General features: G+C 45.1%; 2 protein-coding genes across 4 annotated transcripts; both read right to left on the bottom strand.

Annotated features, from left to right (window-relative positions):
* Positions 1-188: 188 nt before the first annotated feature.
* On the bottom strand, positions 189-3,857 carry LOC119312138 (BTB/POZ and MATH domain-containing protein 5-like). Of its 2 annotated transcripts, none has more exons than XM_037587875.1 (4): positions 3,184-3,853; positions 1,928-2,303; positions 1,561-1,834; positions 189-584 (listed from the first exon to the last, which is right to left on the bottom strand). In XM_037587875.1, the coding sequence occupies exons 1-4, from the start codon at positions 3,660-3,662 to the stop codon at positions 400-402; spliced, it is 1,314 nt and encodes a 437-aa protein (XP_037443772.1). In that variant the 5' UTR covers positions 3,663-3,853; the 3' UTR covers positions 189-399. The 2 variants fall into 2 exon arrangements, with proteins under 2 accessions (XP_037443772.1, XP_037443773.1); XM_037587876.1 differs by having other exon boundaries at positions 460-604; positions 3,184-3,857.
* Positions 3,858-4,180: 323 nt separating this feature from the next.
* On the bottom strand, positions 4,181-11,956 carry LOC119312137 (probable zinc metalloprotease EGY1, chloroplastic). Of its 2 annotated transcripts, XM_037587873.1 has the most exons (10): positions 11,482-11,952; positions 9,469-9,939; positions 9,242-9,385; positions 8,308-8,409; positions 7,583-7,794; positions 6,644-6,694; positions 6,493-6,562; positions 5,252-5,320; positions 4,874-4,924; positions 4,181-4,774 (listed from the first exon to the last, which is right to left on the bottom strand). In XM_037587873.1, exons 1-10 carry the CDS (start codon positions 11,803-11,805, stop codon positions 4,616-4,618), a joined length of 1,653 nt encoding a protein of 550 aa, XP_037443770.1. In that variant the 5' UTR covers positions 11,806-11,952; the 3' UTR covers positions 4,181-4,615. The 2 variants fall into 2 exon arrangements, with proteins under 2 accessions (XP_037443770.1, XP_037443771.1); XM_037587874.1 differs by lacking the exon at positions 4,874-4,924 and having other exon boundaries at positions 11,482-11,956.
* Between the last annotated feature and the right edge of the window lie 13,816 nt (positions 11,957-25,772).

Here is a 25,772-nt window from a genome sequence, read left to right as displayed (position 1 = left end):
AACACCATCCATCTGACACAGAGGGTGTTTATTAGAAAAATTCCTAAGAAATACTGTAGAATCTTTAGAAGAATACTATGAACATCATACAATCCAAATGTATTCTTTGAGACTGAGCTAACGTGGCCAGTCTCAGTTGTTCACCTCATCAACTGACGTAGTGGCTCCGCTTGATAAAGGCAAGCTTATTAACTGTTAAGCGAAGCAAAGTTCTCTTTTAAAAAAGGAAGGTAAATTATCCAACACAAAACGGTTATGAACAAAGAAGGTACTACAACAGAGCGGATGCTATTATTATTACAAGAAGATCTGTCACAACATCAAATGGCTGTTACGAATTTATACAGCAGCGGCAGGTCGCTAACACATACAGGTCAGTACTTGCTGGCGGTGGCGGCGTTAGACCCTGGGCCTCACCCTGCGCCCGCTGGTGTCGCCGCCGTCCGAGATCTGGCCCCACACGCTCTGGCTCTTGCCGCCGCTGCTGCATTCCTCCTCGCACCCGGCTACCGTCCGGAGGATCTCCGACTGCAGCGCCGGGCAGTTGTCTTTGAGGTAATCGAATCCGTCGGTCCGGATTACAGCTGCAGATACATAAGGGCATCTGGAATGTTATACAGTTCAGGACGCTTGTTTGGGCACCACCATGAAACAAACAGTAGAAGCAGATACAAAGGTAGTGAGTACCATAAAAACATCAGAATACTGAAATTATAGGACGTATCAGTTGATAGCATCGACAAATCAAGAGCATGAAACAAATGAAAATTGAAATGGTTTGAGCCAACTACTGTACAGTCGGGCTGGCATAACGGGAGATCAAAACTTGCATAGTTATCAGACTAACACTGCCCTCAGCACGAAGAATATATTTCTGTATTACCAAGTGGTACGTCTTCTTTCTAACAATTGAAGCAAACAAAGGCATCATATGGGCCACTGTTCCTTTCGATGTGTATGCATAGGGGTTGATACTTGTGGAAACAAATGGCAGCATGCTGTTTCATACACCACCTTTTGGACATAATTCTCAAGCAGACATGAATATAGGGGCTGTTTGGATCTCGACCAAAACCAGCCCGACCAAAAAGTTGGCAAGCCCGTAAAATTTGGTGCCCGTTTGGATCACTACCAAACAATTGGCACGCCCAGCGCGCCCGCGAGACGCCAATGTAAACTTAGCCAACTCACGGGCGAGTTGAGGGCGGCGAAAAGCTCCGCCAAAATTTTGGCATCGCACCCTGCACTCTCTGTCTCGTTGGGTCCCAGGTAACTATCCCTTTATTTTATTAGTATCTGCTGCATGCTGGCTGTAGTTTAATCTGTGGGTCCTCACAATGCATGCAAGCATGCTACTCCACAGTGCAAGGGCCAAAACATGGACGGCTACAATCCAAACAATGATCACTTACCAAAATTTTGGTCATGCCCTCACATTGGTCATACCAAAAAATTGGTGGGGCTAGATGGGGCACAATCCAAACAGCCCCATAAACCCAATTATCCGATAACTACATAGGACGAGCACATCAAATTGCAGCCCTTGTTAAGTCTTGTTACCTGAAAGGTTCTCAGCAGCAAATTTTAGGCAGACGGACTTGAGCTCTGTAGCATGATGCCGATCAGCCAGCGCTAGAGTAGTTGCCACAGATTTTACAGAAATCTGTTTGCACAAGTAAGATTCACATAACACTCTTAGCCTTGGCAACTCATATTTGTCTGCTGCAGCCAACAATTTCCCAGCTAAAGTATCAAAGATGGGACAATCTGAGCTTGATGCAGACAATTCGTCATCACCGACAAGATTGTCCCTGTACATGAAGTGAAGCACAGCCTACAACATAGAGTATTTACATATGATAAGATATCAATCAAGTTTGTTAAACTGTGAAATCCAAAGAATAAGATCAGCATAGAAGAAACATACCTGAAAGACTTTTGGCTCCATGTCGTCGATGACAATCTCTTTGATTTCGTTACTGGTGTCGACTTCACTGTTTTCTTCATCTGATTCAGGATCAAGAAATTCAGATCTAAAAAAAGAAGATCGCGCAGCCAACACTAACTTATGAGCATGAAACCTCTCTCCTGCTACACTAAAAATAACATCTGCACCCTCTTGAGATTCCAAAAGCGTCCCAAAATGGTAGCCTATGTCAGAGTCCGGAACCTCTAGAGAATGCGGTCTAGAGTACTCCATGGTTGATGTTACAACACCCACAGTGCAATTTATCTTCAAGCAATCGTCTTTAAGAAAATCCGATGTCTCAAGGGCAGTGCGTCGAAAAAACCTTTTATAACCCCTGAAAACAGAAATCAAGATGAAAAACTAATATCAGAAAAAAACATTTACATTTTTACTGCTTACAACCCTTCACATTTAAAAAAATTAAATCAATAACATGACAAGCCGAGTTCACACAAACTATTATAATCAATTTAACAAGTGTGCAAAAAGTTGCGGATCTCGCACTCTTTTGTACCAAAGTAGGCCATATCTATATATATACTTTCAAGTTCTCTAGCCGCTCCCAGCTTAACCTAAAGTTAATAGAAATTTTCTGATTTATCTCATTCATTGGATCTAACACCTAAAATGACACTGCAGATCTACAAGTATGGTGATCAATTAAAATAATTGTATGAAATGTTCAAACAGAGACTAATGAAGTATGTAAAGCAAATATATTAATCAGTTAAATACCTCCGCTGAAGGATGTGTTGAGAATGAGAATATCATGACAAGACGATACCCAAACAAAACAGCCCTCCCAGATAATGTGTTTGACAAGGAATTTAGGGTGGTACTAGATAATTAAACATGGTTGATTTGGGGTTGCAGTCCAATGGGTTGGACAAGTAGTTAACACTAATTCGTACACCAAATCCTAATCGTTGCACTCCCAACAAGAAACAGGCCCACAGCAGAACGAAAATAACTTCTAACCATAGCCAATTCGTCGATTAGTTATTGGCGCAGTGTCAGATTCACCACCTGGTTACCTACACAATAAGGCCAGAACCATGCCAATAAACCTACTAATATGTTAGGCGTAGCTACTGACCACAACTAGCAGCTGCTTCAAAATGATACCCAAATCGCAAGGCAATGGAAGCAGAAGAGCTCGTATGAGAGGTGATCCCCGAGAGAAGAGATTGCGGTGGGAGTCTGGATGAGCATACCACATGGATCCGCGGTACTTGAGGGTGTAGGGCCCGGCGTCGAGGGCGCGGTCGAAGTGGGAGTGCACCTTGTGCTTGCCCCGGCCGCTCTGGTCCTGGAGGGTGAGCTCGAAGAGGGCGCGGACGTCGGTGCCCTCGGAGGCGAGCGCGATGAAGACGGAGACGTAGGCGGAGTTGTCCTCGGGGTTCTTCCCGTCCGGGTAGAAGTAGATCGCCCACTGGTACCCCCCCACGGCGAAGGTCTCGCTGGCGATGTGCTTGCCCACGCCCATGCCCTTGGCGAGGGAGTAGCCCTGGATGACGAACCGGTGCGAGCCGTTGACCGTCTCCGTCACGGAGCGCGAGCTCGTCGGCGAGGCCGCCGCGGCGTCCCGCGCGGGCGCCGTCGCCCCCGCCCCGCGCTCGATCACCACCGCCCCGCCCCCGCCCTCGTGCTGCGGGGACGCGTCGCCGCCGCCCCCGGCGTCGTCGTCGTCCATGCGGGAGGGCGCGGGGCTAGGGTTGGCGGGCGGAGGAGGCAGGGATTGGGGATTGATTTCGTGGGTTGGCGCTAAGCTGCTACAGCACGCGGACGCGGGGGAAACGAGGGAGGAGGGAGGAGGGTGCGGTGGTGGTGGTGGGTGGAGCGAGCGAGAGAGAGGGTGGAACGGAGGGAGGGAGCCAGCCGCCGGGAAGGTAACAAATTAACCAACTGTTTCGGCCTGTGAGTGACGCACTCATGCTGTGTCACCTGATTTTTTGTTGGATTGGAGAAGCATCAGTTGATACCACCATTTTTTAAAAACTCAAATGTAAATGTCTCGATAAATTTCCTTCTTTTGTCGAAACATTGCGCTTTCCTCGCCCAGATCTGAGCTCGAATCGAACGGTTTCAAGTAGTAGAACTCTTCACGGTATATTGATTTGGTCGGATGAATTCAGTTGACGTCTCCAAACAGACAAACACATGCTCGTCAATGTGAGAGATAAAAACCAAACAGAAGGGAAGTCAAAAGCATATCAACAGGCACTCTAGGCAGCGCTTCTCATCCAAGATCCAACCGTACATCATAAATAAAGTCGCATGATTTGCCGCTGCAACGCGATACGAGAAGCAATCATTGCGCAACAACAAACAACGCTCCCTGTGCCAACTCACAGCACATTACTGTACTGTACGACCGGAGTACCGGGCAATGATTTCAAACAATGGCTACAGCCTGGACGGGGCAGCGCCTCTGCCCCGGCCGTACGGGGAAATTCAATGGCTGCTGACTGACCCCGTCACTGTGCAAATCTCTGCATACACACGCCCCAGGAGTAAAAACTCGTATTTTTCACCTCCCGACGGTGAGTGAACTTACAACAATTTCGCTATCGCTTTGCTAAATTCGGGCGCAAAATTGACCTGCATCATGGCCTAGCTTTCTACCGGTAAAACACTTTTTGTGTCTCAGAACGAGCTGACAAGTCCTACACCTAGGTCCTCCGCGAGCTCATCCCACAGGGGGATGAGGATCAGCACGACGAGGAACACCGACGCTATCAGGGCGCCCCTCCTCCAGGTGCCGACGTCGCTCACGTCGTCCAAGCATGGCTTCTCAGGTGTTCTCTGGGGATACATCACAAGGTAGACAGGCATAGGTTAGTGCACAAAATGCATGGATCCTCTCCTGCCTAGTGTGTCGTCCATCCGTTTTCCTGTTTTTACCTGGCATAGGAGCACGTATAGGCCCCAAGGAAGAGACAGCGGACCCCCAAGCTGTAAGGAATTTTTTTTTATGAAGAACGTTAGTTTCCGAACTAGAAAAACTGATATTCCTATGAGGTAGAGTCCAGCATTTTTCTTCAGTATTGATTGTATAAAAATGATTAAGATTGTTAGTGCTCTGATATACAAGTACACATAGAACATTGCACGTTGTTTACTATGAACGGAAATGCATTTTTCTGTTCTTCTTTTCAGAGGTATAAGAAAACAAGCTGTACATCAATAGATTAGAGACTCTGAAGCCAAAGCTGGGAAGGCTAGGTGCAAGATGTTGGTCGGAGAAAGAAAAAAGTCCAAGAGCAAGATGGACTGACGTACCACTCCAAGTCCAAGCAACGAATAAGTCGTCAAGCCAAATCCAAATAAAGCATCCTTGCCGAACGCACCCTGTTGAGCACACCGCAGAACTTCAGACTTGGTAAAGAACCTCAGGATTTTACTGCTAATCAATCATGTTATTTCACAGCTACAAGGTTAAGCACCAAAACGTCCAGAAGTTCTAGGTACTACCTCCATCTCAAAATATAAGACGTTTTTGTAGGCTAAACTACAAAAACATCTTACATTTTGAGATGGAGGTTATTTACTGTAAAGTTAGTGCAGATTGAAATACTGATAAAACAAGCTATGGAAATCTCAATAACTCACGAACAAAAGCGTAAAAGTTGTATTGAGATGTTGAATGTATCACTTGTTACTGTGCAAATGAAGCCCTTTTGATGGATCTGTCTGTCAGTAAAGTTGTAAATGAAAAATCAATGTTAGGTCTGAAAATTTTTCACTGACAGGAGGCGCTTGCACGGGAATTGCCAGTGGTCGAACAGTGTACCAAGTTGTAATTCTTATTTTTCTAAACATTCAAAAAACCCAACCACTCTAAGATTCACAAAGTAGAGCTTAACACCGTTTCCACTTTTCAGATCACTGACAGCTACAGGCATCTCTAAATAAAATGGATTTTGTTCCTGCATACACTAGTTTCTTGAACTCTTGATCATGATCTTTTGTTAGTAGTTCATGGCTGCATACTACTGTCCACCTCAGCAGTACAAGTCACACAGATTGGACATGTCACAAGTGCAGATATCCACTACCACTAGAGATGGAAGACAATTTTTCACTTTATTAAGTTTAGTCATAGCATCCTAAGTCACGCTTAAACGGCTTAGAAACTCTTATAAGAGAGGTGAGTGAAAAAAGGGTCCTGAAAACAGTATTAACTGTCAAGGAAGGGAAACAGAGAGCCATTCTCAAAATGAGTAGCTACTGCTACATACTCCTGCCCACAAATATGTTATTTTAACCATGTGTACAAGAATTACACAAATAGCCTAACATGGTCATCATGCTCTTCTCTTACTAGCCTCTAGTTATGCTCTCCAAAGAGGAGCACTGTGAAGGAGATTCATTTATTCATGAGAGTATTGAAACATGGACTTCATTTGTGGACAAAAAGAGATGACTAAAATGACCTATATTTCTGGACGAAGGGAGTGCATGCATATGGTCCAGCATGATTATTTAGTTGCATCCATAAAAAATATTATATTAACTTTTACCTGTAAACCTCTTCCACCGTCAAGACATCCAACAGGAAGCATATTGAAGGCAGTAGTTGTTAAACCACACCTGCAGAATTTGCAGGAACAATAAGACAAAGAAAACCTGTTTGGTCACAAGAGGTCCGGCAATTTGTGAACGATACTTCACCAGCCAGCGATCACAAGAGGGTGGATAGAAACCGTAGCAGCATGCAGAGCACTGAAAATCAATTTAAGTTTGTTAGAAAATAGAAACATAGAGTTCATATCGGAACTACAAAATGCAGAGTTGAGCAGTTTATAAAATATACGAAGCTAACAACTTCTATCATGGATGATGGGTATACTAGTATATTCAGCAGAAGTTGTATTACCAACCACAATTTTTAAAGCGGTATAAGGTGAAGCTAGGTGCCTAAGCCCTGCTTTAACTATCAAGCGCTTAAGGGAAGGTGGTAAGGCGAGACGGCGGCCTGGCAACGTAGGAACAGAGCAATCGGCACATGTAATAGAGAGAAAATGGAACGTGCTGAGATGGGCTACTATCCATTGTTCCACACAGAACAGAACATCCTCATGGCATAAAGGCACATTATCAGTGCTGAAGTGACGCTGAAGCAACGCCTACAAAACCATGGTACCAACATGATTTGTAAGCTGTAAAAGTTCTTAATGCTTAACTATCCACACTCATATAAGATCCCATTACACATAATAATTCATCAAATATCTATAAGTCGGGAGTTAAGAAAACCACTGATACTCTACTTGAGATGATCAATCCTCCTAAAACTAGAAAGAGTTTCAGCTAATCCGGTACACGCCTCAAAAACTGCAGCTATGAGCGAGAATCAGGAAAGCAGCACACACTTTCTGAGTGTTCTAAAATGGTATCTATAACAGGATAACACGACAGACTGAAGGAAAAAGTGCAGCTATCACATCTGGAACTAGGACAGATAAAAACTTAAAAAATAGTCTAACGAAATTAAATACTATTCCCTCTGTAAACAAATATAAGACGTTTTAGATCACTAATAGTGATCTAAAACGAGGACATAGTTTAAATGGTAGAAAGTAAATGTCCCAAATTCCAGGTATCAGTCACCTGTAACCAAGTATTGCTCTGCTAATAAGTCCAAGCAACAAAGAACCCTGGAACAGATTGCTGGGTACTTGAACTAAATCAGTTGCCCCGGCAGGATTTGAGGAGAGCCACAAGCCTACAGAGAACATCGAAAAAGAAAGTGCAGCTCCAGCCAAAGGACCAGCCATTGATACGTCAAACATTGTCTTTCGATCTGGCAGAATGGATTTGAACTACAGGAGTGGATGATGAAAATAAGAAAACTTCAAAGTAGTGGTTGGACATAAATATGCACAATCGTATCACTTTTGCAACATGGTTCACAAAATTAGGCATGTCAAACAAATAACGGATAGCGGAAAAATAGGTGTTTCCTTAAGATTTAGGCTCTGGAATGTACCTCCCATGAATGATGACACCCGAAGTAGAAAAAACAATATCGCTACTCAAGCATCTTCCAACAGATTTAATATTATTTACCACCATACACAAGGGAGAGGGGTAAAGAAACTTAAAATGAGGCATATTTTCCCAATGCTATCATGTTTACACGTGGGGAACCAGGTAATGCAGATAAAGCGCAATATATTATCAAGAACTCAAGATTTGACCCAACTCTTCATCATCATGGCATACTAGCAAATTAGTGATCAACTAGTTGATATATAGTAGTGAAATAGCATCACAATACATTCCTGTCTGATGCAATCTATACATATTATAATACTTCTTCTAAACATACTAACCTGAGTAATTGAACCAAAAGTTCCAAGAGTGAAGTTCGGAATGAAGAAAGGAATGCCCAGTTTCACATTCTTTGGGTATGCTGCCAAAAAGTGTCCAACTTCCTGCACCATAATGTAACATGGTAGGTCAGGTCAAAACAATTACAAAAGTGGGGCTTCATGAATAACAAAGCTCAAACCGCTAAATGCATCACTACTTAATTAAAGGATCCACTGATACAATTGTCTGCTAGTTGATGCCAACGTTGAATTGCTAGGAGCAGAGCTATCGATCGAATAGTTTGTTTTAAACTACCAACTATACCGATTACCGAGTCATAAAGGACAGAGCAATTATTCAGATTTGAGTCTTTACACAAACCTGCTCATAGCAATTATATTATGTTAATGCTGGAACGAGTTCAGCAATAACTCTAACAAAGGAAATACAATAAGATGTACTTTGCCGGTTTGCCCCTAGGACCACACTTTATATGGCAGCAAAAAACGTAAACACAACTGAATTCTGGGAGTCTTTTGTAACCAACTGGAGCATTGCAGAAAAGGTTAACAATGACAATTTCCATAGCATTTCTTGAAAGCTTGAACTGGTGTACAAGATGTGCTCCCTCCGTTTCTATTTACTCCACATATAAGATTTTACTTAAGTCAAACTTCGTAAAGTTTGACCAAGTTTATAGGAAAAAATAATCAACATCCACAATACCAAATTAACATCATTAGATGGGTCATGGAATTAAATTTCATATTGTACACCTTCACTATTGTAGATGTTTGATATTTTTAATATAAATTTGGTCAACCTTTACTAAGTTTGACTTGAGAAAAATCTTATATGCGGAGTAAAAAGAAACAGGGGGAGTACTACTGCTCAAACAAGAGCTAAAAGACTAGATTTAGAATAAATGCTCAGCAGATCTTTGATGTGATTTACATGAAATAGTTGGATAGCCAAGACGCCATAAGCCACTGGCAGAGCAGATTCCACGAATGGAAGTAAAAGTTGCATGTCAGGTGGGGGTCCAGTAGCATTTGGATCAGTGAAATATGAAACAATATCTGGTGGAAGACTGCTTATCTGCACAGGTAAAAAAATTATTAGCAACCTAGCATAGAAGGGTATTAAGTTCTGGTACCAGATAACAGGTTAGGCAGATGTACCTTTGATGCAATTCCTAGCTCAATACAGGAGAACACAGTGAGAAGGAAAAGTAACAGTGAAATAACGTATTGCCACAAGGTAGTAGGTCCAGGCTCAGAAACTTCTCTTCTAAGCAAACCAAAACTAACACGTGGTCCCCCGCGTGGGTCATCCTCTTCTGAATTGGGCTCCTCCACCATGAAAAGATTATATTTGTCACCTGTAAGTTCACGTAGCTGCCGCTGAAGTTTTCCAAAGATTTCCTCTCTGTCCCCTCGGAGATTCCCAACAAAAAGGACTCCTTCCCCAAGATCACCAAAAGGTTCTTCTCTTGTCAACCAGAATGTTGTGTAGCCAAAAAACTTTTCCTTGATAGCCTTGACATCAGCTTGATCAACCTTTTCTGGGCCTAGGAGTTCCAATAACTTAACTGTATCGATATTATCCACACTGAAGCTCAAAAGAGGAGGCTCGCTTGATACACCAGGAGTCTGAGCAAATGGATATGTTATAAAATATGTTTGAGAAAAGAATTAGCCATGTTCATAATAAACAAATATGCACTACAAGTTAAAAGAAATGTTGGTGTACGCCTTATTAAGAAGTACATCCTCCGTTTCAAAATATTTGTCGTGGTTTTAGTTCAAAAACTAAAACCACGACAAGTATTTTGGAATGGAGGGAGTACATATCATGTTTTTCTCTATTTCTTAAGAAAAGGAAATTATTCAAGCTTACTGAAAGAATTCTGAAATTTGGTGAGTAAGTTCTAACAGGTTTAAACTGCTATGGCGGTATTCACATTACTTGGAACTTGCAGTCATAATAGAATAGAGAACTAATAGCTGTAGTGATATGATGCAATCATTACTGAGTATAGAGACAGGATGGGATTCATCATTTAGGTAGAATTTCATCTAACAACCTGGCATGCAGTACCAAAGTATCCAATGAAGGATACTAAATATCATAGCGCTAGGCTTTGAAAACACGAACAAGCACAATGTGGTAACATCCCTTCATTTTTGGCAACTGAATGTCGCGTCTGCCATATCAACATTAAGATAGTGCCTCTGCTCAAGAACATAGGATGTTTTTAATATCACTATAGTCTCAACATGTAAATTTGACCATTACTTCCTTTTTATGACCGTCTCATACTTGCACATACATGGCTTAATCTTTGAGACAAGCATATGACTACTGGCAGGATCAACCAGGTAGCATGTCCTCGGTGACATCCAGCGTCGGGGGTCGTCTTGCCCTTCCACTTGCGTGGAAACGCAAAGGCAACAGCCGGGCCGGTTGTCGCTGTTGAGCGGGCATACCTCATCCTCCCTGAGGATTGGCGCAGAGAGTTGAGTATCCTACCACGTAACAGGGAGAGATAGAGGCAACACTTGTTCCGGTTGTTCTCAGTTCGGAGAACTTTGGGTCGGGTCGGGGCAGCCAATAGGGCCACGAGCCCTTATCATGAGCAGCATCCGAGGCCAACAGCGTGAGCGAGGTTGCCTTGATAGCAGCAGGCATGCTACAGGCCAGCACCACGATGCAACGCCACAAGCACTATTAGGCCAGGGTTTAGGGTTTAGGATGGTAGCTGCAACTGCAGATTTATTATGTTCTGAGATTTATTTTTTGTGACAACTCTAACGATATCCATGTAATCAAACTAAATAATCTTCTATGTCATCATGGTCCAAGTTATAGAAGTTTAGCTACACTGTATGCTTTCTAAAATGTCGTACATATCCGATTTAAGGGATTAATTACTTCACTAGTATAGTCATACTAACACTGCATCATAATCACTGATCACAAGGATCATTCAGGAATTCGATTCCCCTTTCAAAAAATAAGTAAATGAATGATAGCACCAATTGTGCATCCAATGATCCAATCCTGCCTCTAATTGCACACAGTTCTGTCTCTCAAACCAGCAGAATGGGCTTGAAAAATACTCCTAAATCAGCAAGTTGTTCAGTCCAACTATGTTCAGCACACGAAATGGCCAATGGCTTAGTTCCTCATACCGCAGAGGACGGAGATGACGAGGAGGAGAAGCTGCCCGAGCGGCTCCGCTCCTCCGCGGCCCCCACCTTGGCTTCCACGGGCGCTGCCGCCTCCTCCTCGCCCCGCTTCTCCCCGTCCTCCCCGCCTCCGCCGCCCTCGTCGACGGAGAAGCGCCGCATCCGGTCGCACCGCCTCAGGGGCCTCCAGTCCAGGTAGGCGCCTCGCGGGCACCCCCACCGCGAGGAGGCCGCGGGGGAGGCCCTGGGCCTGGGGAGGCGGAGGCGGGCCGCGGCGGTGAGGTGGACGAGGGGCGAGCTCGCGAGCGCCGCGGCGGCGGCCGCCATGGCGGGGCGCGCAGTGTGGTGGAGCGCGCTGGGCTTGGCGGTGCGGTGGTCGGGGGCGGGAGAGCCCCGGCGGAGTGAGAGGGAGCGGTGGGAGGGGACTAGGGGAGAGAAGGATAGGGTGCGGTGCACGGGGAAGAGAGAGAGTGTGGAGGAGCTGGATTTTTTTTTGAGGGATGGGAGCTGGATTGGTAGCTTTTTTTTAGGGATGAAAAACTGCTTTATTCATCGAACTCCACATTGATTGGGATACAAAACTAGGTCGTGGGAACGCCAAACCAGACATGACGACCCGGACCTCTAGATAGTGCGAACTTTGCTAAGCGATGTGCTTCATAATTAACAGCACGACTTTCAAGAAAAATTACAAGATAACTTAGCGGCTTTGATATTGATCTCGCTAATAACTGCTCCATAAACTCCCCTTGCCCTTCTGCTGATGTCTAGCGCGACCCCACGACAGTCTGAGGCCACGTGAACTGGTGAATGCCCAAATCCTCTGCCAGGGACAGAACTTCCCGGCATGCTATCGCTTCCAAAGTAGGGGGATCATAAACTCCTTCGACCACAAGAGCCGAGCTTCCAATGAAATTTCCTCCTTCGTCTCTGCAAACAGCCACAGCAGAGCCCCGTCTTCTTGCACGTACGCCTGCATCGACATGGATTTTGTGGTGGCCCACCGGTGGCTTCTTTGGTCTTGCATGGCCCAGAACTGGCGTCGCGGCGTTCCTGTTCTGGTTCTGCTCCCTGTTGCTAATGATCGTAAGATCTTGCAAGTACCTTTCGATGAAACAGTGGGTCGCTTGAGGGCTCTGAAATATTGCTTCGTGGATGGCTCCTCCGTGCGTGCCAGATGGACCAAAGAGTGACTGCCGTGATGATAAATTGATCATGTGACATCATTCCCATCACCGTGAACAGCCAGTTTTTAGCTCATGGTTCCGTGTTTGACGTGATTTTATGTGTGATCTCCTCGTCCGCTAGCACCCAGACGCTTCGCGAGGATGTACATTCCAAGAGAGAGTGCTGCCATGAATCTGGAACTCCGCATAGCCCACAAGTGCTAGAATCAGCCATATGACGATGTGCACGTACGTCGTTCGTTGGTAGTGAATGTTTGGATAGTCTCCAGAGGAACATGCAGATCTTACCAGGAACAACTGTTTTCCAAAGAGACTTCCACACTCCCTCCTCTGCCCTTACATTTGATGGACCGGCTTCTCCTTCTAGCCAGGCCTCTCTTCTTTGTCTAGTCACCACAAGCATCTTATAAGCTGATTTTACTGTGAATGATCCATGCTTTTCATGCTGCCAAGACCAAAAGTCCGGTAAGTTGCGAGTGCAGAGGGGAATGCCAAGTATGATCTCTGCATCCATATGCAGAAAAACTGCCTGAACAAGGGCTCTGTCCCATGAAGCTGTGGTGCTGATGATCAATTCAGAAACCATCGTGGGTGGATGCTTCAATTCAGAAACCATCGTGGGTGGATGCTGTACGTGGCAACCAAGAGGCCAGGGGAACTCCTCCCTAGGGAGCCAGTTTTGATACCAAATATGCATGGTTGCGTCGTTGCCAATCCTTTTGATAAGGCCTTGCTTTAAGGTATCTCGTCCCTCTATCATTGCTCGCCAAACTTGACTCGGATGCCCCCCAACTCCGCTTCCAGGATGCCAGGTGTGGGGTAATAGATACTCTTAAGCACTCGTGCACATAACTTGTCGGGGTACTGGAGCAGGCGCCATGCTTGCCGGGCCAGCATAGCTAAATTGGAAAGTTCAAAATCCTTGAAACCTAGACCACCCATGCCCTTGGGTTGAGTCATGGTCTTCCAGGATACCCAATGAGGCTTACGTTTGCCCTCTTTGCTTCCCCACCAGAACCTTCTTATTAGCATGTTTAGATGTTCACATAAACCCCTCGGAAGCTTGAAACATGACATTGAAAACACCGGGACCGCTTGTGCTACGGACTTGACAAGTATCTCCTTTCCTGCCGTGGACATTGTACGCTCTATCCATCCTTGCACCTTGCTCTAGAGTCGATCTTTTAGGTACTTAAAAGCACCATTCTTAGAACTGCCAATATCAGACGGCATTCCCAAATACTTCTCATTAAGAGTTTCGTTGGGTACATTAAGGGTATCCTTTATCTCCTGTCTTACCAAGTCTGGCACTCCTTTGCTGAAATAAATATACGATTTGCCATAGTTGATACATTGTCCCGTTGCCTGACAATAAGTATTCAGAACATGGTACACCTCATTAGCCTCCACACTATTTGCCTTGAAAAACAGCAGGCTGTCATCTACGAATAGGAGATGGTTCACCAGGGGTGCCGTAGGCGCCACTTTTAGACCACTCAGGTTGGATGACTCACTTTTTGATTTTAGGAGGCACGAAAGGCCCTCTGCTGCTATCCAGAACAAGTATGGAGATATTGGATCCCCTTGTCTGATTCCTCTCAATGGTTCAAATTGTTGTAGTTTTTTGCCATTGAACAACACTGAAAATTTGACCGTGGTTACAAGGCTCATCACTATGTCAACCCACCGTTCATTGAAACCCAACTTAAACATAATTGCCCTTAGATAAGACCAATCCATTCTGTCATAAGCTTTCGTCATGTTGAGCTTGAGTGCACAAGATTGGTTCTTAGCTTTGTTACGTTTCATAAAGTGCAAACACTCATAAGCTGTAATGATATTATCTGTAATCATTCTCCCTGACACAAAAGCAGACTGTTCTTTTGATATAATATCAGGCAGGACTATTTTCAACCTATTAGAAATCACCTTGGAAGCAATTTTGTATAGAACGTTGCACAAACTGATTGGACGAAATTGGGACAAGTGGGTAGGGTTTTTCACCTTGGGTATGAGAACTAAAACAGTCTCACTGATACATGCTGCCGACTCGGTGCCTTCCACAATTCTCAAAACCGCATTGGTTACCTCCTCGCCACAAGTGTCCCAATGGTGCTGGAAAAAATGAACCAGGAAGCCATCGGGCCCAGGTGCCTTAGTGGGGAACATCTGAAAAAGTGCGGTTTTAACTTCTTTTTGGTTGTACGGGGCATTTAACATATCATTCATACTTTGCTTGACTTTGGTCGGGACCGTGTCTAGGACCTGCGCCATGTCTTGAACACCTTCTGACGTGTACAACTGCTGATAAAAGTATGTTGTCAAGCTTTCCATCTCAGGCACATTTTCTGTTGCCTGGCCATCCTCCTTTTGAAGCGATTTTATCTGATTTTTTCCTCCTCCGCCTGCTAGTCCGTAGATGAAAAAAGTACGTGTTCTTATCTCCGTGCATTAGCCATTCCAGGTGAGCACACTGCCTCCAAAGAATCTCCTCTCTATGAAATAACTCAGTTAGTCTATCCACGACTTTTAATTCCACATGTGTTGGAGCCGATCTGCCTGGGATCTCCCATAACTCCTGTAGCTCTCGTGGAGTTGTTGTATTTCGCGTCGCACATTGCCGAAATGTGTTCGGTCCCAGCCCAACAAGTCAGATGATAGCGAATGGAGTTTGTCGCTAATCGATCTCACTGAATCTCCGGCTCCACTCGCCCATGCAGATTGTACCAGGGGCACCTGTTGGGGAACGTAGTAATTTCAAAAAACTTCCTACGCACACGCAAGATCATGGTGATGCACAGCAACAAGAGGGGAGAGTGTTGTCTACGTACCCTCGTAGACCGAAAGCAGAAGCGTTAGAACAACGTGGTTGATGTAGTCGTACGTCTTCACGGCCCGACCGATCAAGCACCGAAACTACGGCACCTCCGAGTTCTAGCACACGTTCAGCTCGATGACGTCCCTCGAACTCCGATCCAGCCGAGTGTCGAGGGAGAGTTCCGTCAGCACGACGACGTGGTGACGATCTTGATGTTCTACCATCGCAGGGCTTTGCCTAAGCACCGCTACAATATTATCGAGGAGGACTATGGATGAGGGGGGCACCGCACACGGCTAAGAGATCAAGAGATCAATTGTTGTGTCTAGAGGTGCCCCCCTGCCCCCATATATAAAGGAGCAAGGGGGGGAGGGGGCGGCCGGCCAGGGAGGAGGCGCGCCATGGGGAGTCCTACTCCCACCGGGAGTAGGACTCCCTCCTTTCCTTGTTGGACTTGGAGAAGGGGGGAAAGAGGAGGGAGAGAGAGGAAGGAAAGGGGGGCGCCACCCCCCTCTCCTTGTCCTATTCGGATTAGGGGGAGGGGCGCGCGGCCCAGCCCTGGCCGCCTCTCCTCTTCTCCACTAAGGCCCACTATGGCCCATTAAGCCCCCCAGGGGGGGGGTCCGGTAACCCCTCGGTACTCCGGTAAAATCCCGATTTCACCCGGAACACTTCCGATATCCAAATATAGGCTTCCAATATATGAATCTTCATGTCTTGACCATTTTGAGGCTCCTCGTCATGTCCGTGATCACATCCGGGACTTCGAACAACCTTCAGTACATCAAAACTCATAAACTCATAATATAACTGTCATCGAAATCTTAAGCGTGCGGACCCTACGGGTTCGAGAACTATGTAGACATGACCGAGACACGTTTCCGGTCAATAACCAATAGCGGAACCTGGATGCTCATATTGGCTCCTACATATTCTACGAAGATCTTTATCGGTCAAACCGCATAACAACATACGTTGTTCCCTTTGTCATCGGTATGTTACTTACCCGAGATTTGATAGTCGGTATCCAATACCTAGTTCAATCTCGTTACCGGCAAGTCTCTTTACTCGTTCTGTAATGCATCATTCTGTAACTAACTCGTTAGCTACATTGCTCGCAAGGCTTATAGTGATGTGCATTATCGAGAGGGCCCAAAGATACCTCTCCGACAATCGGAGTGACAAAACCTAATCTCGAAATACGCCAACTCAACATGTACCTTTGGAGACACCGGTAGAGCTCCTTTATAATCACCCAGTTATGTTGTGACATTTGGTAGCACACAAAATGTTCCTCCGGTAAATGGGAGTTGCATAATCTCATAGTTGTAGGAACATGTATAAGTCATGAAGAAAGCAATAGCAACATTCTAAACGATCAAGTGCTAAGATAACAGAATGGGTCATGTCAATCACATCATTATCCTAATGATGTGATCCCGTTAATCAAATGACAACTCATGTCTATGGTTAGGAAACATAACCATCTTTGATTAATGATCTAGTCAAGTAGAGGCATACTAGTGACATTAAGTTTGTCTATGTATTCACACATGTATTATGTTTCCGGTTAATATAATTCGAGCATGAATAATAAACATTTATCATGAAATAAGGAAATAAAAAATAACTTTATTATTGCCTCTAGGGCATATTTCCTTCAGCACCAGACCCGGGTCCCTTTCCCATGCCAATTCATATTTAAAGGATCGCGGGGCCCGCTTGCATGCATCTTCATGCACGTACTGCACGTAGAGGGGAATGTGGTCGCTCGTCGCCGTTGTCTTGTGCTCAAGCCTTGCTGTTGGAAAGGCGATGGTCCATGCAGGATTTGCCACGCCCCTGTCCAATCTTACTTTTGTATATGTTCCTCCCGCCACCTTCCATTCAAAAGTCCAATCAATGCTAGTATAACCTATATTTGACAGGCCACATGTATCCAAAGCATCCCTGAACGCATCCATCTGTGCCTGGCTTCTGTGGCCGACTCCATCATGTTCATGTGCATGGAGCACCTAGTTGAAATCACCTAGGACTATCCAGGGTATATTGTTAGAGCCAACAATTCCCCTAATAGTGTCCCAAGTCTTGTATCTCTCATTCACCTGGGCTTCTCCATAGATGAAGGTAACCCTTGTTCTAATATCCAGAAGATCATTAATGATAACATCAATGTGATACTGAGAATAACCAACAACCTCAAGCTTTATTTATTCATTCCAGAATATTCTGAGGCCACCACTTCTGCCCAGACTGCTAACAACAAAACTCTTATTAAAACCTAACGAACCAACTAAATTTTCAACTCTAGAATCCTCTATTTGGGTTTCAAGGATGCATAGTACAGAGGGGGCAAACTGCTTCGTTAGATCACGAAGCTCCTTCACTGTCGCGGGCTTGCCAATCCCACGACAGTTCCAGCATAGGAGACTCATTGCGCTAGGCACGACCCCTCATGGGAGCTCTGTTGGAAATATGCCCTAGAGGCAATAATAAAAGCATTATTATTATATTTCTTTGTTCATGATAATTGTCTTTATTCATGCTATAACTGTATTATCCGGAAATCGTAATACACGTGTGAATACATAGACCATAATATGTCCCTAGTAAGCCTCTAGTTGACTAGCTCGTTGATCAACAGATAGTCATGATTTCCTGGCTATGGACATTGGATGTCATTGATAACGGGATCACATCATTAGGAGAATGATGTGATGGACAAGACCCAATCCTAAGCATAGTACAAAGATCGTGTAGTTCGTTTGCTAGAGCTTTTCCAATGTCAAGTATCTTTTCCTTTGACCATGAGATCGTGTAACTCCCGGATACCGTAGGAGTGCTTTGGGTGTATCAAACGTCACAACGTAATTGGGTGACTATAAAGGTGCACTACAGGTATTTCCGAAAGTGTCTGTTGGGTTGACACGGATCGAGACTGGGATTTGTCACTCCGGATAATGGAGAGGTATCACTGGGCCCACTCGGTAATGCATCATCATTATGAGCTCAAAGTGACCAAGTGTCTGGTCATGGGATCATGCATTGCGGTACGAGTAAAGTGACTTGCCGGTAACGAGATTGAACAAGGTATTGGGATACCGACGATCGAGTCTCGGGCAAGTAACATACCGATTGATACAGGGAATTGTATACGGGGTTGATTAATCCTCGACATCGTGGTTCATCCGATGAGATCATCGTGGAGCATGTGGGAGCCAACATGGGTATCCAGATCCCGCTGTTGGTTATTGACTGGAGAGTCGTCTCAGTCATGTCTGCTTGTCTCCCAAACCCGTAGGGTCTACACACTTAAGGTTCGGTGACGCTAGGGTTATGAAGATATGTATATGCAGTAAACCCTAATGTTGTTTGGAGTCCCGGATGAGATCCCGGACGTCACGAGGAGTTCCGGAATGGTCCGGAGGTAAAGAATTATATATAGGAAGTGCTGTTTCGGCCATCGGGACAAGTTTCGGGGTTATCGGTATTGTACCGGGACCACCGGAGGGGTCCCGGGGGCCCACCGGGTGGGGCCACCTGTCCCGGGGGGCCACATGGGCTGTAGGGGGTGCGCCTTGGCCTACATGGGCCAAGGGCACCAGCCCCACTAGGCCCATGCGCCTAGGGTTTCCATGGGGAAGGAGTCCAAGTGGTGGAAGGCACCTCTAGGTGCCTTGGGGGGGAGGGAATCCTCCCCTTGGCAGCCGCACCTAGGAGATTAGATCTCCTAGGCTGCGCACCAACCCCCCTTGGCCCTCCTATATATAGTGGGGGAGAGGAGGGATTTCATACCTCAGCCTTTGGTGCTTCCCTCTCTCCCCGTTACGTCTCTCTCTCGTAGTATAGGCGAAGCCCTGCTACTGTGACGCCCTGCATCCACCACCACGCCGTCGTGCTGCTGGATCTTCATCAACCTCTCCTCCCCCTTGTTGGATCAAGAAAGGAGGAGACGTCATCCGTTCCGTACGTGTGTTGAACGCGGAGGCACCGTCCGTTCGGTGCTAAGATCATCGGTGATTTGAATCACGTCGTGTTCGACTACATCATCCCCGTTCCTTGAACGCTTCCGCTCGCGATCTACAAGGTACGTAGATGCATCTAATCACTCATTGCTAGATGAACTCCTAGATGGATCTTGGTGAAACCGTAGGAAAATTTTTGTTTTCTGCTACGTTCCCCAACAGTGGTATCAGAGCTAGGTCTATGTGTAGTTCTCTTGCACGAGTAGAACACAAAGTAGTTGTGGGCGTTGATTTTGTTCAATATGCTTGTCGTTACTAGTCTTATCTTGATTCGGCGGCATCGTGGGATGAAGCGGCCCGGACCGACCTTACACGTACTCTTACGTGAGACAGGTTCCACCGACTGACATGCACTAGTTGCATAAGGTGGCCAGCGGGTGTCTGTCTCTCCTACTTTAGTCGGATCGGATTCGATGAAAAGGGTCCTTATGAAGGGTAAATAGCAATTGGCATATCACGTTGTGGTCTTTGTGTAGGTAAGAAACGTTCTTGCTAGAAACCCATGGCAGCCACGTAAAACATGCAAACAACAATTAGAGAACGTCTAACTTGTTTTTGCAGGGTATGCTATGTGATGTGATATGGCCAAAGTTGTGATGAATGATGAATGATCTATATGTGATGTATGAGATGTTCATGCTATTGTAATAGGAATCACAACTTACATGTCGATGAGTATGACGGTGAAAGGATGATCATGGAGCCCCAAGATGGAGATCAAAGGAGCTATGTGATATTGGCCATATCATGTCACTATTATTATTTGATTGCATGTGATGTTTATCATGTTTTGCATCTTGTTTACTTAGAACGACGGTAGTGAATAAGATGATCCCTTACAACAATTTCAAGAAGTGTTCTCCCCTAACTGTGCACCGTTGCTACAGTTCGTCGTTTCGAAGCACCACGTGTTAATCGGGTGTGATAGATCCTTACGTTCACATACAACGGGTGTAAGAAGTTTTACACATGCAAAAACACTTAGGGTTAACTTGACGAGCCTAGCATGTGAAGACATGGCCTCGGAACACAGAGACCGAAAGGTCGAACACGAGTCGTATGGAAGATACGATCAACATGAAGATGTTCACCGGCGATGACTAGTCCGTCTCACGTGTTAATCGGACATGGCCTAGTCGACTCGGATCGTGTAACACTTAAATGACTAGAGGGATGTCTAATCTGAGTGGGAGTTCATTAATAATTTGATTAGATGAACTTAATTATCATGAACTTAGTCTAAAATCTTTACAATATGTCTTGTAGATCAAATGGCCAACGTTGTATTCAATTTCAACGCATTCCTAGAGAAAACCAAGCTGAAAGACGATGGCAGCAACTATACGGACTGGGTCCGGAACCTGAGGATCATCCTCATAGCTGCCAAGAAAGATTATGTCCTACAAGCACCGCTAGGTGATCCACCCGTCCCACAGAACCAAGACGCTATGAACGCTTGGCAGACACGTACTGATGACTACTCCCTTGTTCAGTGCGGCATGCTTTACAGCTTAGAGCCGGGGCTCCAAAAGCGTTTTGAGAGACATGGAGCATATGAGATGTTCGAAGAGCTAAAAATGGTTTTTCAAGCTCATGCCCGGATCGAGAGATATGAAGTCTCCGATAAGTTCTTCAGCTGTAAGATGGAGGAAAATAGTTCTGTCAGTGAGCACATACTCACTATGTCTGGGTTTCATAACCGCTTGACTCAGCTGGGAGTTAATCTCCCGGATGACGCGGTCATTAACAGAATCCTCCAGTCGCTTCCACCAAGCTACAAGAGCTTTGTGATGAACTTCAATATGCAGGGGATGGTAAAGACCATTCCTGAAGTATTTGCAATGCTGAAATCAGCAGAGGTAGAAGTCAAGAAGGAACATCAAGTGTTGATGATGAATAAAACCACTAAGTTCAAGAAGGGCAAGGGTAAAAAGAACTTCAAGAAGGACGGCAAGGAAGTTGCTGCGCCCGGCAAGCAAGCTGTCGGGAAGAAGTCAAAGAATGGACCCAAGCCCGAGACAGAGTGCTTTTATTGCAAAGGGAAGGGTCACTGGAAGCGGAACTGCCCCAAATACTTAGCGGACAAGAAGGCCGGCAACACCAAAGGTATATTTGATATACATGTAATTGATGTGTACCTTACCAGTACTCGTAGTAACTCCTGGGTATTTGATACCGGTGCCGTTGCTCATATTTGTAACTCACCGCAGGAGCTGCGGAATAAACCAAAACTGGAGAGGGACGAGGTGACGATGCGCGTCGGGAATGGTTCCAAGGTCGATGTGATCGCCGTCGGCACGCTACCTCTACATTTACCTACGGGATTAGTTATAAACCTCAATAATTGTTATTTAGTGCCAAGTTTGAGCATGAACATTGTATCAGGATCTCGTTTAATACGAGATGGCTACTCATTTAAATCTGAGAATAATGGTTGTTCTATTTATATGAGAGATATGTTTTATGGTCATGCTCCGATAGTCAATGGTTTATTCTTAATGAATCTCGAGCGTATTACTACACATGTTCATAGTGTGAGTACCAAAAGATGTAAAGTTGATAACGATAGTCCCACATACTTGTGGCACTGCCGCCTTGGTCACATAGGTGTCAAACGCATGAAGAAGCTCCATGCAGATGGACTTTTAGAGTCTCTTGATTATGAATCATTTGACACGTGCGAACCATGCCTCATGGGAAAAATGACCAAGACTCCGTTCTCAGGAACAATGGAGCGAGCAACCAACTTATTGGAAATCATACATACTGATGTGTGCGGTCCAATGAGTGTTGAGGCTCGCGGTGGCTATCGTTATGTTCTCACCCTCGTTGATGACTTGAGTAGATATGGGTATGTCTACTTAATGAAACACAAGTCTGAAACCTTTGAAAAGTTCAAGGAATTTCAGAGTGAGGTTGAAAATCAACGTGACAGGAAAATCAAGTTTCTACGATTAGATCGTGGAGGAGAATACTTGAGTCACGAATTTGGCACACACTTAAGAAAATGTGGAATAGTTTCACAACTCACGCCGCCTGGAACACCTCAGCGTAATGGTGTGTCCGAACGTCGTAATCGCACTCTATTAGATATGGTGCGATCTATGATGTCTCTTACCGATTTACCGCTATCCTTTTGGGGCTATGCTTTAGAGACTGCCGCATTCACTTTAAATAGGGCTCCGTCGAAATCCATTGAGACGACACCGTATGAATTATGGTTTGGGAAGAAACCTAAGCTGTCGTTTCTAAAAGTTTGGGGATGCGATGCTTATGTCAAGAAACTTCAACCTGAAAAGCTCGAACCCAAGTCGGAAAAATGCGTCTTCATAGGATACCCTAAAGAAACTTATGGGTATACCTTCTACCTCAGATCCGAAGGCAAGATCTTTGTTGCCAGGAATGGATCCTTTCTAGAGAAAGAGTTTCTCTCGAAAGAAGTAAGTGGGAGGAAAGTAGAACTTGATGAAGTATTGCCTCTTGAACCGGTAAATGGCGCAACTCAAGAAAATGTTCCTGAGGTACCTGCACCGACTAGAGAGGAAGTTATTAATGATCAAGATACTTCCGATCAAGCTCCTACTGAAATTCGAAGGTCCACAAGGACACGTTCCGCACCAGAATGGTACGGCAACCCTGTCTTGGAAATCATGTTGTTGGACAACAGTGAACCTTCGAACTATGAAGAAGCGATGGCGGGCCCGGATTTCGACAAATGGCTAGAAGCCATGAAATCCGAGATAGGATCCATGTATGAAAACGAAGTATGGACTTTGACTGACTTGCCCGTTGAACGGCGAGCCATAGAAAATAAATGGATCTTTAAGAAGAAGACAGACGCGGATGGTAATGTGACCATCTATAAAGCTCGGCTTGTCGCTAAGGGTTATCGACAAGTTCAAGGGGTTGACTACGATGAGACTTTCTCACCGGTAGCGAAGCTGAAGTCCGTCCGAATCATGTTAGCAATTGCCGCATTCTACGATTATGAGATATGGCAAATGGACGTCAAAACGGCATTCCTTAATGGTTTCCTTAAGGAAGAATTGTATATGATGCAGCCGGAAGGTTTTGTCGATCCTAAGAATGCTAACAAGGTGTGCAAGCTCCAACGCTCGATTTATGGGCTGGTGCAAGCATCTCGGAGTTGGAACATTCGCTTTGATGAGATGATCAAAGCGTTTGGGTTTACGCAGACTTATGGAGAAGCCTGCGTTTACAAGAAAGTGAGTGGGAGCTCTGTAGCATTTCTCATATTATATGTAGATGACATACTTTTGATGGGAAATGATATAGAACTCTTGGACAGCATCAAGGCCTACTTGAATAAGAGTTTTTCAATGAAGGACCTTGGAGAAGCTGCTTATATATTGGGCATCAAGATCTATAGGGATAGATCAAGACGCCTCATAGGTCTTTCACAAAGCACATACCTTGATAAATTTTGAAGAAGTTCAAAATGGATCAGTCCAAGAAAGGGTTCTTGCCTGTTTTGCAAGGTGTGAAATTGAGCTCAGCTCAATGTCCGACCACGGCAGAAGATATAGAAGAGATGAGCGTCATCCCCTATGCATCAGCCATAGGTTCTATTATGTATGCCATGCTGTGTACCAGACCTGATGTAAACCTTGCCGTAAGTTTGGTAGGAAGGTACCAAAGTAATCCTGGCAAGGAACACTGGACAGCGGTCAAGAATATCCTGAAGTACCTAAAAAGGACTAAGGAAATGTTTCTCGTTTATGGAGGTGACGAAGAGCTCGTCGTAAAGGGTTACGTCGATGCTAGCTTCGACACAGATCTGGATGACTCTAAGTCACAAACCGGATACGTGTATATGTTGAATGGTGGAGCAGTGAGCTGGTGCAGCTGCAAACAGAGCGTCGTGGCGGGATCTACATGTGAAGCGGAGTACATGGCAGCCTCGGAGGCAGCACATGAAGCAATATGGGTGAAGGAGTTCATCGCCGACCTAGGAGTCATACCCAATGCGTCGGGGCCAATCAAACTCTTTTGTGACAACACTGGAGCTATTGCACTTGCCAAGGAGCCAAGGTTTCACAAGAAGACAAGGCACATCAAGCGTCGCTTCAACTCCATTCGTGAAAATGTTCAAGATGGAGACATAGAGATTTGTAAAATACATACGGACCTGAATATAGCAGATCCGTTGACTAAACCTCTCCCTAGGGCAAAACATGATCAACATCAGAATTCCATGGGTGTTCGATTCATCACAATGTAACTATATTATTGACTCTAGTGCAAGTGGGAGACTGTTGGAAATATGCCCTAGAGGCAATAATAAAAGTATTATTATTATATTTCTTTGTTCATGATAATTGTCTTTATTCATGCTATAACTGTATTATCTGGAAATCGTAATACACGTGTGAATACATAGACCATAATATGTCCCTAGTAAGCCTCTAGTTGACTAGCTCGTTGATCAACAGATAGTCATGATTTCCTGGCTATGGACATTGGATGTCATTGATAACGGGATCACATCATTAGGAGAATGATGTGATGGAGAAGACCCAATCCTAAGCATAGTACAAAGATCGTGTAGTTCGTTTGCTAGAGCTTTTCCAATGTCAAGTATCTTTTCCTTTGACCATGAGATCGTGTAACTCCCGGATACCGTAGGAGTGCTTTGGGTGTATCAAACGTCACAACGTAACTAGGTGACTATAAAGGTGCACTACAGGTATTTCCGAAAGTGTCTGTTGGGTTGACACGGATCGAGACTGGGATTTGTCACTCCGGATAACGGAGAGGTATCACTGGGCCCACTCGGTAATGCATCATCATTATGAGCTCAAAGTGACCAAGTGTCTGGTCACGGGATCATGCATTGCGGTACGAGTAAAGTGACTTGCCGGTAACGAGATTGAACAAGGTATTGGGATACCGACGATCGAGTCTCGGGCAAGTAACATACCGATTGACAAAGGGAATTGTATACGGGGTTGATTAATCCTCGACATCGTGGTTCATCCGATGAGATCATCGTGGAGCATGTGGGAGCCAACATGGGTATCCAGATCCCGCTGTTGGTTATTGACTGGAGAGTCGTCTCAGTCATGTCTGCTTGTCTCCCGAACCCGTAGGGTCTACACACTTAAGGTTCGGTGATGCTAGGGTTATGAAGATATGTATATGCAGTAAACCCGAATGTTGTTTGGAGTCCCGGATGAGATCCCGGATGTCACGAGGAGTTCCGAAATGGTCCGGAGGTAAAGAATTATATATAGGAAGTGCTGT

This window comes from Triticum dicoccoides, chromosome 5B (genome assembly GCF_002162155.2).
Source record: "Triticum dicoccoides isolate Atlit2015 ecotype Zavitan chromosome 5B, WEW_v2.0, whole genome shotgun sequence".
NCBI classification, from domain to species: Eukaryota; Viridiplantae; Streptophyta; class Magnoliopsida; order Poales; family Poaceae; genus Triticum; species Triticum dicoccoides.
This window is presented reverse-complemented; position numbering and strand designations above follow the sequence as displayed.

Coding starts and splice junctions, on each gene's coding strand:
- LOC119312138 (XM_037587875.1), bottom strand. CDS start 3,662: ATGGACGACGACGACGCCGGGGGCGGCGGCGACGCGTCCCCGCAGCAC. Junction 2,304..3,183: donor AAGTACCGCGGATCCATGTG/GTATGCTCATCC, acceptor TTCTGTTTTCAG/GGGTTATAAAAGGTTTTTTC. Junction 1,835..1,927: donor TGGAGCCAAAAGTCTTTCAG/GTATGTTTCTTC, acceptor TCTATGTTGTAG/GCTGTGCTTCACTTCATGTA.
- LOC119312137 (XM_037587873.1), bottom strand. CDS start 11,805: ATGGCGGCCGCCGCCGCGGCGCTCGCGAGCTCGCCCCTCGTCCACCTC. Junction 9,940..11,481: donor CGTCATCTCCGTCCTCTGCG/GTATGAGGAACT, acceptor CCATTTGCTCAG/ACTCCTGGTGTATCAAGCGA. Junction 6,563..6,643: donor CCTCTTGTGATCGCTGGCTG/GTGAAGTATCGT, acceptor CAAATTCTGCAG/GTGTGGTTTAACAACTACTG.